This window comes from Mchenga conophoros, linkage group LG3 (genome assembly GCF_057382185.1).
Source record: "Mchenga conophoros isolate Kocher_MC1m ecotype Shallow Benthic linkage group LG3, M_conophoros_male_GT1.1, whole genome shotgun sequence".
In the NCBI taxonomy this organism is placed as follows: domain Eukaryota; kingdom Metazoa; phylum Chordata; class Actinopteri; order Cichliformes; family Cichlidae; genus Mchenga; species Mchenga conophoros.
The window spans coordinates 24,969,118-24,980,437 of NC_140528.1; the positions used below are offsets into that span (position 1 = coordinate 24,969,118).

Sequence of the window (11,320 nt, forward strand, 5' to 3'; positions counted from 1 at the left end):
TATTTTATGCTGACTCTGGTCATCTTTATCTATCATAAAAATTTGCTTCACGATCTGAAACACGTAAGTGTGGCAAATATGCAAATAGCTAAGAAATCAGGATGGGGTAAATCGTTTCTCACTGCACTTCTGTTAGGCGACTGAATAAAAACACAAAGTCAGCAGTCTGGCTATGAATGTCTTTAATGTTTCCAAGATCAGAATCACATCAGGGTGTACAACCTCACCCCTGGCGCCGTTGCCCACCTCTCAATTTTAAATACACGTAGACATTGAGGGGTACCAGGAGGGGCTATGCACTTACCTGCTGCTGAGTAATTGCATATGAGAGCATGAGGGTGGGAATGGATGTTTGTATCTGTGTGTGCCTGTTTGTCTGTGTCCATATGTCAGGTCGGGTATCAGACGCCACCTCTCTGGGGACATCTCAGGCCCTCCAAGGTATGGAGGCCTATCTCCCCCCACCACTCCCCCTGCCAGTGGCAGACGCCTTCAGACATCGGTGCATTGGTGGTTCTTTGTGTCTGGGGATGGGCGTCCAGGTACTGCTTGTCGGGGCCTGGAGCCTGGGGCTCGCTCGGGCTCCTTCAGGGTGCGGTGCCTTTGGCCTCTCAGCCTGGGGCTCGGTCACTCTGGCACAGCTGGCTGCCGGCGGAGCTCACGGGCACGTCACGTTTAAATCATGCTTTTTATCCATTTTTGTTTTTTAATGTTCTGTAAAGAACTTGGGATCACCTTGTTGTTGAATTGTGCGATATAAAGAAACTTGCCTTGCATTTTGGCTGCTACCTCAAAGCACACTGTGCGCTGTCGATCTTACGTGCTGCACAATAATATTCAATATTTAGTATTTACAGTTATATTCACATAGATCATCGCGATGCTGTTGTTTATTATATTGCTCTCTTTTGTTTGCTTGTTTTCTCTTTTTTCTTTCTCAACAGGTGATCCAGGTGATTGATAGATGGATTTTTTGTCTGTTTGTTTTGTTGGCTTGGACAACTTCCTACCAGACCCGTGGAAGTGGAAGCTTCAGTGAAGAAAGATTCCTGCTCCCAGCCGTTCATTGGCTCGGCATTTTAAACCCCTAAAGGGTCACCTGGCCTGTAACTAAACAGGGCCAATAAAAAAAATCACAAGAATAATACAAAGATTTCAGCCAGTTTAACTTAATACATTAACTTATTCTTGTGTACACAGTAATTCATAAATAAATAATGTATATTATCAATAAAGATTGATCTAAACAGTTTAACTGCTATGTGCAGATAAAGGTTGCATAGCTTTAAAACATTTGCTATCCAGCAAATATCAGTCAAACTCAACACAAAAGGAAACACAACAATGGTTCAAATTGTTTGGACCGGTGATCCAAATCAACTGGTGTTGGTCAAACAGATGTGTGGTAGACTTACTTTGAAGGAGCTGCTACCGACAAACCAGCAAATAAACACCAAATATTTCATCTGTGACATTTGTGAGGTTTCCTCAAACACACTCCGTCAGTCTTGTTGCTGTTGAACGACAAACTATTTAAAAATGTCGCGGGTTTACCTGGTCATATTCTCATTCACGGGGCGCTCGCCAAAACAAAAGCAAACCATTAACACCACGCCGATGCTGTTCACAGGACAGCAAGAGTAACGATCAGGAGCATCTGGTCTTCGTTATCGTTCCCCTCGTGCGTGTTATTACTGCGATTTCAGTGTTTTCGCTTCACAACTAAAGTGTGCAGTTTACTTTGTGTGCACTCAAATGGAGTCAAGTCAATTAGCGCCACCTGTGGTCAAGTGCCATAGCCTACAGCCAGATGAACTTGTGACACACATCTGAGCCACGTTTGAATTCCTGTTTCATGCACAATACATTTGTAACTTTTAATTTTTTCTGTTTTTGTGTCTTGCAAATAAACCTTTAAACTGATTTGAAATGATGTTATGTATTTATTTTTGGCCTATAGCTACGGTGGCCCTGAGAGGCCAAACGGACTGCAACTTAAGAAAACACCAGCAATAAAAAAAAAAAAAACGCTGCAAAAGCACAAAAAACACAACTGAAATAGGAAAAAAGAAAACACAAATACAAAAAACGAAAACACAAATAGGAAAAAAGAAAACAGAAGTGTTTCTGGGGAGACAATAGTAATTAGTAATAAACAGAGCCAGTGTGACTAAGTGGAGCTTGTGAGAGTGAGTGGATTGAAGAAAGTGAGGGACTCAGATGTGTCAGTTGGTTTGTCTTTGTTTGTGAGTGTGGAGGAGAGATTGGGTTGGTTTTAAAGCTAAGTTAAGAATATTCTGAATTTCAATTCAATTTTATTTATATAGCACCAAATCACAACAACAGTCGCCTCAAGGCGCTTTATATTGTACAGTTTAATTTCCAAAACTTGCATATGATCTTCAGTTTGCAGCTGGACTATCACATAGCAGCTGGAGCAGTCTCACATGGAGGCCAGTCCACTGCTGCCACCTGTGGCCAAGTGCCATAGCCTACTACTAGATGAACTTGTGACACACATCTGCAGTAGAGGCTGAGTGGCTGCTCTCACACCTGGAGCATCCAAATCGACCCACAAACACGCTGAAAGATGCAATGCCATCAATGTGGATTGTCAAGACTGAGAGACCTCTTCCCTCTGACCCCTCCCCAAACCCTCAAACCCTCCTACCCACCTCGACATACAAACTCTGTGTGGCTTCACGTGTTCTGTTGATGTTTACATGATCGAAATAACTTGAACACAAACACAAACAAACAAAGAGGAAGACCGCACCGGAAGGAAACAACTACAAGTCCCAGCATCCTCTGTGTTTAGGGAGCAGCAGTGAAAGTGAAAGCAGGAGGAGGAAGGTGGAGCTGAGGCAGGTGAGTGTTAACATGAATATGTTTCTTCTTATGACATAAAATAATTCCACGCTGTTCGTGTCTGTGGGTGAAATGTGAGGCCGGTCGGCTCCTCTGAGCGCTGGTTTCCTGTAAGTAGAGAGGAAGTGAGTTTAGCTGAGCCTCCGTTTAGTGTGAGAGAGCAGGAGGAGAGTGAGAGCTGTGCTGAGGCAGGGTGAGTGTTAACACCGCTCTGACATTACTGTGTCTCTGTGGCGGGAACAACAGGCTCCGTCAGTGGAGGCAAAAATAATCAGACTTTGGTTTTTCAAAGGAAACAACTTTATGTCGGAAGTTCCCGCACGCTCATTGGATAACGATGTGTCAATCTCGAGCTATTAGCCAATGAGCGTGCGGATTCACAGAAAGACCCGCCTTTATCACGGGACTTTAAAAACTACAATGGCGACAGAAACTCCGTGAGTGGAGTTCAGGGTGACGTTATGAAACTGTGACGTTTGAGCCACTTCCCGTTGAACGTGAAACTGATGGTTTCTGGTGTTTGGGTCTGTTTTTCTGTATTTATGCAGATAAAGTGTAAACTCAGATGAATTATACCATCAAATGTTAAAGGAAAATATCAGGATGAGTGTCTGTGAGCTGAGAAGGACGTGAAGCGAGCAGTTTATCCCAGAGCTGAAGCTGCTCTGTGTGCAGAGATGAGCTCAGATTCCTGCTGTGATTGATCAACAGTCACAGAAATGTAGACTTGTAGTTATTACTGCAGTATGGTCACAGCAGATACTGATAAACATGTATTATGAGGATGGATGATCAAGTTTCTCACTCTCTCCTTTAAATCTCAGTTTTTTTCTTCTTCACAGTTTATCTGTTAATTTATTAATGAATAACACTGAAAGAGTTTCTGTTATATTTCCCCTTGAACATCAGCTTATTAGGGCGGCATTAGGAAATAGCCCCCTCCAAAGAATGAATAAATGAATGATGATAATAATAAAATGATTCAAAAGCAGAGCTCAGAGTGGTAGAATGGTCAAACATGGATCCACGGGTGGTTCAACTGCATTTGGTGACGTGACTAAAGCAAATCTTTCAAATAATCCCACCATCAACGGGATGTTGTCTCCTTTACTACGGTTACTTTACTTGGTCGCCGTGTGAATTTCTTTGAAATGAACCAAATTCTTTTATTTGTCGGTTGTTGCATATTTAACCTCTACAGTCAGGAAAGGAGGAGATGAGGCCTCAACAATGTTGGGTTGTAGCTGTGCTTCAGGTTAGAGTGAGTGTCCATGGAATAAATGTAAGTCAGTGAACTGGAAACATGACTGTGTTCAAACTTTGTTTCCTTTTTATAATGAGTCTAATCAAAGGTGGACAGAAGTATCTCCACTGTGACTTTTCTGTGTCACCATCAGAGCTTCTGCACAGTGTTTCTGGGGCAGATAACATTGCAGCATTATGGAGACATTATGGAGACAAAAAGAAAAGCGTCTGGACTTCTTTAAGTTAAACTTAAAGAAATCCAGACGCTTTTCTTGGACTGTTCAGTGTTTAGTCTCATTCACACACTCCCTCAGACTCTTCACACACACTGATTTGCTGACATAAACACACTCCTGTGTGCTTTCTTGGCTTCACACACACACTGAGGACCATCTACAGACTGTGAGCTCCGTCTTCTTTGTCTTTGGAGCCGAACTCTGACAAAGTTAGGAACAAAACTTTCTCCAGCGTGTGAACTTTCCTCCTAGACTCAGTCTGAGCAGTCAGACCACATATTTCTAAAGCAGCACATGAAGGTGTGGCTCACACACACACAGGTGAAGGAAACAGCTGCAGTATTAAAAACTGCTTCACTGTCTACAAATATATGAACTGAATGTTTCTTTCAGGCTGTAAAAACCTTGTTTATCCTCCATTACAGTCCTGCATTCAGAGCATTACTTCTGTTATATTAGTACATGTATTTTATTCTGATGAACACATGAAACTCTGAGCTGGATTGAATCCATTGAATCAGAGTCCAGGACTCAGACTAAACACACTGAATGTGTCCTGAGCTCGGCCGCTGTTCCACAGTAACTGCTGTCAGAGTCACTGTTACTGAGTTAGCTTAGCTAGCAGAGCAGCTAGCAGTTAGAGTATGAACTCTGTAAGCAGTCAGCTCGGTCCTGGACATGGTTACTGACATAAAGCTGCTCTCTGCAGCCATGTTTGACCTGCTGCTTTGTAGGACTACAGTAATGGAGGATTTGGAGGCTGAACTGGGCTCTGTGACACTTTTTGTAGTGAACTGATGAAAGCTGCGTCTCAGATGGATGTTAGTCCAACACATCAGACACGACCTCTGCAGCTCTCAGTTGATGTGCACATGAATGATTTGTGTTTCCTCTGCAGGTGAAGGTAGAAAGTGTGTGTGAGCTGATGTGAACTGAGCAGCATGGATCAGTGTGAGGACAGAGAGGAGGGAGTCCCTCCCTCTAAAAGCACTCTGTGTGGGGAACATGAGAGCCAGACCAAAGCTCAGAGGTGAGATGACCATCTCTAACTGTCCATGACTCTTCTCCATGTCACAGCTCAGCACTCACATCACTGCGCCATCATTATTCACACTCATACCTCTGTGTGTGTTGTTTTAAAGCCCAGAGCTGTGGGGCGTACCAGGCTCAGCTGGACATAACCCTGAAACTAATCCAGAGCCTGGACCTGAACCCAGCTGTGTTTCCTTAAAGAGCAACATGTCGAAGGGTGTTATTGTAAAATTTAACAAAAGACTGTTATGTGACAAAGAGTAAGTACATTATTTTTATGAGTTTCACATTGTTCATCATGTCTTTAATTTAATATTTCCAGTTTTTCCTTCCTGTCTCATGAAGCTGTGACATTTATTGTTTTTCTTTTAGGATCAATAAGAGGCCAGAATCTCCTGGACCTGAACCCAGCTGTGTTTCCTTAAAGAGCAACAGGTCGAAGGATTTTGGTGCAAACTTTAAAGGCTGTTCTTCTGCTGCTGAGAGGTAATGTGTGTCTAGATGTTGTTCCTGACTCTGTATTTTTGAATAAATCCTCATGTTTAATATCAGCTCAGCTCTTTTTCACACACATTTCTATGTTGGTGTGTGAAGCGGTGTGTGTTGGAGTGTTTCCACAAACACAGCAGTCAGAGTGGAAAGAGTGGATGTTGTAGGAGGTGTTTGTGTAGTGAAGAGGCTGAGTGTCTGTAGGACTCCAGCTGCTCCAGCAGGTGTCTCCTTTGTGCTTTGCTTCAAACACAGTGTAGGGAGGAGCTTCCACTCAGGTGTTTCAGGTGTTGCTGGATGGAGGAGGACAAATAGTTTTTCCCTTCAGTGACACTTCAGCAGCTCAATGTTCTGGGAGATGTTTGTCTTTATGAAGGTTTATGGATTATTGTTCTTACTTTGGTGAAACTGAGCAACACATTTTCCATCTAACATTTAAAGTAAATTTCCAGGTGAATAAAAGATCTGCAGCTGCAGCCTCTGTGATGTTTCACAGTCTGAAAGTAACAAATTCAACCAGAGTTCAAACAAAGGCTTAATATACGTGTGTGTTTGATATAATGCCAACAAGTACAAACAGGTGTTCTTGCAGGTCTTAATCACAGAGGTCTGATAAGTCTGGTGACTTTCACACTCAGCAATTTTGCTGCCTTTTATTTTATATTGGCCTTTTTAAAGCCCTTCAAAGTCTCCCACATTCATACAGAGCTTTTAACACCAAACTCCTTTACAGTCCTTCTCCTCTCACACACGATCACACGACTGATTTGTCTGCAGCAGCTGTGTTACTGCTAGTATTTTATTATGTGTGTAATCTCCAAATATTGTTCCTGTGGTTTAGTTTGACTTCCTTCTGCAAACTCAGCTGCTCTGTTGCTGATACACGTCTCCATGAATATGATTGATCAGATGCTGCCATGTTTCATGTGAGCGCTCAGCTGAAACCCTGGGTTGACTTATCGAGTTAATAACAAGCTTCACGTGACTGTGAATGCTAAAGTGAATCAGATAAAGGAAAGAGACCCTGCTAATGTTGGACTCACTTCTTAGTGTAGATCCCAGGAGGAAGTTCAACATAGCCATTCTTTGTGCTAGCTCGACCAAACCTGAGACCACAGTGCAGGATAATGATCATCATCTGTCTCTGTCAAGGACATTTAAAATCCACAAATAACAAACATAATTATATTTGATCATTAAAAATGATGATTAAACAAAGTGTCAAACATACTTAAGTAGAAGGACTGATGTTTGTGTTAAAATACCCTCTTAAAGCTGAAATAATGATTCAACTTCTTTACTCAAGTAAAGGTAAAAGAGTCCAGGCTCTGAAATGTACTCACAGTATTAAAGTAAAAACTGCATCTTTGAAGGAAATTTCTGCCAGTTTTTGTGCAAAGTTCCCTGAATTTCTACCTCCAACATTAATATGAGAAAATTATCTGAACTTTTATTCTAATGAATTTAATCAGCTTGAACATTTTGTAGCACAAAAGTAGAAAAAACTCAAAGGGAATCAAAAATAGCTCCGTTTGCTGTTGCCTGCATTGTAGATGGGCGGCTTTGCCTCAACACCTAAACAGGAAAATGAGTTTAGTCAAGTATTAAAGTGGGATTGAAGAGGTGAGGAAACCAGAGATCAGGTGTTGTGGTGCAGCATTAAGATAAGATGGGGCCTGATTATTTAAGACCTTGTATGTGAGGAGCAGCCAATGAAGGGAAGCCAAAACAGGAGAAATCTGCTCTCTCTTTCTAGTCCCTGTCAGGACTCTTGCTGCAGCATTTTGGATCAGCTGAAGGCTTTTCAGGGAGTTTTTAGGACATCCTGATAATAATGAATTACAGTCATCCAGCCTGGAAGTAATAAATGCATGAACTAGTTTTTCAGCGTCACTCTTTTTAGCATTTTTTAACAACAAGCTTCTGTCTATTAGGGCTCTTGTCTCGCCGACTGCTGCCTCAGATCCGAGTCTTTCTCCTGTGTGCTCAGCTGTCTTAGAGCAGTTTGATCCCGTCTCCCTTAATGACTTGACTGCGGTAGTTCGTAACCTAAGATCATCACACTGCCCCTCTGATTGTCGCCCCCCAACTACTCTTTCAAGGATTGTCAGGTTGGAGATCGGCCTATAATTAGCTAAGACAGCTGGGTCTAGGGATGCTTTTTAAGTAAAGGTTTAACTACAGCCAGCTAGGGATGGGTACCGTTTAGATTTGAAAACCTGCTAAATCAGAATCAGTTGCTGATGACGGCTTTTTTCTTTTCCATCAATCACGTATAATCTTAACTCAAAGTGAACATAGACTTGATTGCTCAGATCAGCCAATTCAAAATGCTAATTCAATCAACTCTGAGTTCATGGCTAGACTCAGTTTGTTGGCCCTGCACCTTAAAACTATTCCCTGTTTGTCCCTCATGTTTTTTGGATATTGTTTTCACATCTTATGTCACGGCTAGCGGGGCGAGCCATGTTGAATTTAATAAAGGACCCAAGATGCCGACACTGCTGTGAAGTGAGTGAGCTTTATTGAAACGGTGAAGTGCAGTGGAGATGGCCTGTGCAGAAGCTAAGATAACCTCTACTGAAAAAACTACAAAACTAACCTGAAACCTTAAACGGAGACACGGGGAGACAACACAGACGAACCAGCAACAAGCAGGAGAAAACAAAGGGCTCATATACACAAAAGAGAAATCAGGGAATGAGAAAAGGGAGACACAGCAGGATTCATTGGACATAACCAGACAAGGGGAAGCAAAAGTAGACACACTAACGTAGGACATGGCACTGTCAAAATAAAACAGGAAGTGAACACAGAGACACAATATTAACACAGTACAGAGGGAACACAGAAACCAAAACCTCAGAACTAGAAAATCTTAATCAGAATGAAATTGTAACAAAAGACAATAACAATCAAAACAAAACTACTGAGTCCACAGACTCGGGACATACATCGGCTCAAACTGTGGTCATAAATATTTTGTACTTGTAAATCAGACTGTGTAGTTTTGAACTGAGTTTTGTAACATTGTGAAACAAAATATCTGAAAGGTTTATGTTTTTGCGTTCATTGATTTGTGTGTGTAAAAATGTAAAAATGTAATAAATGTAAGAAACATTAGAACTACTTTTGCTGACACAAAGTTTGGCGAGCACTGCAAGTTGTCCCTTTAAACCAGTCACTGATATAAAGAGAGCACCTTGTTCCAGGGCATCTGAGCATGGAGGGAAAGCTTTATGCAGGAGATGGTAAGAGCTGTTGGGACTAAAGAAACTGAGCAGAAAACTACAGACATCTGGAAACTGAGTTGTTAATTCTCAGTGGGATCAGCAGGACTAGCAAAGCTCCACCATGACAGTCATCTGATTGACTGAACCCATCCAAACATCACTTCATGGACCTTTAGCTTGTGTCTGTGTGTGGACAGACATAACATGAGCTAATTATACATTACTCCTCCACAGAGTGGACCAGCAGAGAGCAGAGGTTTCCACTGGTCAGTCTGCACAGCAACATCAAACACACCTGGACTCTGTGGTTATGGTTTGTAGTACTACGTTTACATTTGTTCTTTTCAGTCACCTCTATGCTGCACTTTGTGGACCAGAGGATTGTCAGTGTGTCCAACATAAGTCAGAGTTTGGGCTCCATGATTTCAGTCAGATTGGGGTGACTGTAGCACAGGAGGGGAGCAGGTCAGCTACTAGTTAGGTTTGTGAATCAAACACTGGCTGGCAAATGTACTGGGTAACGTACTAAACCCAAGCTGCCCTCTGATGCATCCATCAGAGTGTGAAAGAAAGTATTTAAGCATAGAACAATGTGCTTGGTTGAATGAGGCATGTTGTATAAATGCTTTGTGTGCACAGAGTATCAAAGAGAGCTATATAAGAACCAGTCCATTTACCACTGGGTAATTCATATAGTTTTCTTTTCCAGCGGCTGGAGGACAACATCACCATGTTTGTGAAGAATGAGCTGAAGAAGATCCAGAAGCTTCTGAGTCCAGATCACCCAGAAACTTTAAAGAGCCAGATGGAGGATGAGGAGATGTTTGAAGGAGAGGATGAAGATGAAAGAAAGAGCTGCAGAGAAGCATTTCTGAAGATCACACTCCACTTCTTGAGGAGACTTAAGCAGCATGAGATGGCTGACCATCTGCAGAGCAGTAAGAGAATTTCTCTAAAGACTGAATATTGATCTTTCCTAATAGCTCAAGAAATGGACCAATAGACATTCATCCTTTCAGGGTACTGAAAGGCTATGATATTTATTATATAATATTTTTTTCTGAATTTCTTACCTTCAGAAATATTTGCTCCACTCTGTAAACGAGAACTTAAAGCCCAACTGAAGAAGAAGTTCCAGTGTGTGTTTGAGGGCATCGCTAAAGCAGGAAGCCCAACCCTCCTGAATCAGATCTACACAGAGCTCTACATCACAGAGGGAGGGACTGCAGAGGTCAATGAGGAACATGAGGTCAGACAGATTGAAACAGCATCCAGGAAACCAGACAGACCAGAAACAACAATCAGACAAGAAGACATCTTTAAAGCCTCACCAGGAAGAGACGAACCAATCAGAACAGTGCTGACAAAGGGAGTGGCTGGCATTGGGAAAACAGTCTTAACACAGAAATACAGCCTGGACTGGGCTGAAGACAAAGCCAACCAGGACATCCAGTTCATATTTCCATTCACTTTCAGAGAGCTGAAATGTGCTGAAAGAGGAAAAGTTCAGCTTGGTGGAACTTGTTCATCACTTCTTTAATCAAACTAACGAATCAGGAATCTGCAGGCTTGAAGACTTCCAGGTTGTGTTCATACTTGATGGTCTGGATGAGTGTCGACTTAATTTGGACTTCAAGAAAACTAAAATCCTGACTGAAACAAGAAAGTCCACCTCATTGGATGAGCTGCTGACAAACCTCATCAGAGGGAACCTGCTCCCTTCTGCTCGCCTTTGGATAACAACACGACCTGCAGCAGCCAATCAGATCCCTCCTCAGTGTGTCGACATGGTGACAGAGGTCAGAGGGTTCACTGACCCACAGAAGGAGGAGTACTTCAGGAAGAGATTCAGAGATGAGGAGCAGGCCAGCAGGACCATCTCCCACATCAAGAAAGCTCGAAGCCTCCACATCATGTGTCACATCCCAGTCTTCTGCTGGATCACTGCTACAGTTCTGGAGGATGTGCTGGAAACCAGAGAGGGAGGAGAGCTGCCCAACACCCTGACTGAGATGTACATCCACTTCCTGGTGGTTCAGGCCAAAGTCAAGAGGATCAAATATGATGGAGGATCTGAGACAGATCCACACTGGAGTCCAGAGAGCAGGAAGATGATTGAGTCACTGGGAAAACTGGCTTTTGATCAGCTGCAGAAAGGAAACCTGATCTTCTATGAACCAGACCTGACAGAGTGTGGCATCGATATCAGAGCAGCCT

The 11,320-nt window shown here is 42.5% G+C and overlaps 1 protein-coding gene across 1 annotated transcript; it reads left to right on the forward strand.

Moving 5' to 3' along the window:
* Positions 1–2,838: 2,838 nt before the first annotated feature.
* Positions 2,839–6,430, forward strand: LOC146577809 (uncharacterized). Its single transcript, XM_085255540.1, has 4 exons — positions 2,839–2,868; positions 5,248–5,379; positions 5,492–5,641; positions 5,754–6,430. Exons 2-4 carry the CDS (start codon positions 5,291–5,293, stop codon positions 5,869–5,871), a joined length of 357 nt encoding a protein of 118 aa, XP_085111666.1. The 5' UTR covers positions 2,839–2,868; positions 5,248–5,290; the 3' UTR covers positions 5,872–6,430.
* The last annotated feature ends 4,890 nt before the right edge of the window (positions 6,431–11,320 follow it).

Bases quoted from the DNA above. Each gene is read 5' to 3' on its own strand.
- LOC146577809 (XM_085255540.1), top strand. From the start codon at position 5,291: ATGGATCAGTGTGAGGACAGAGAGGAGGGAGTCCCTCCCTCTAAAAGC. The intron at 5,380-5,491 runs GTGAGATGACCA...GTTGTTTTAAAG, and splicing joins AGCCAGACCAAAGCTCAGAG to CCCAGAGCTGTGGGGCGTAC. The intron at 5,642-5,753 runs GTAAGTACATTA...TTTTTCTTTTAG, and splicing joins AGACTGTTATGTGACAAAGA to GATCAATAAGAGGCCAGAAT.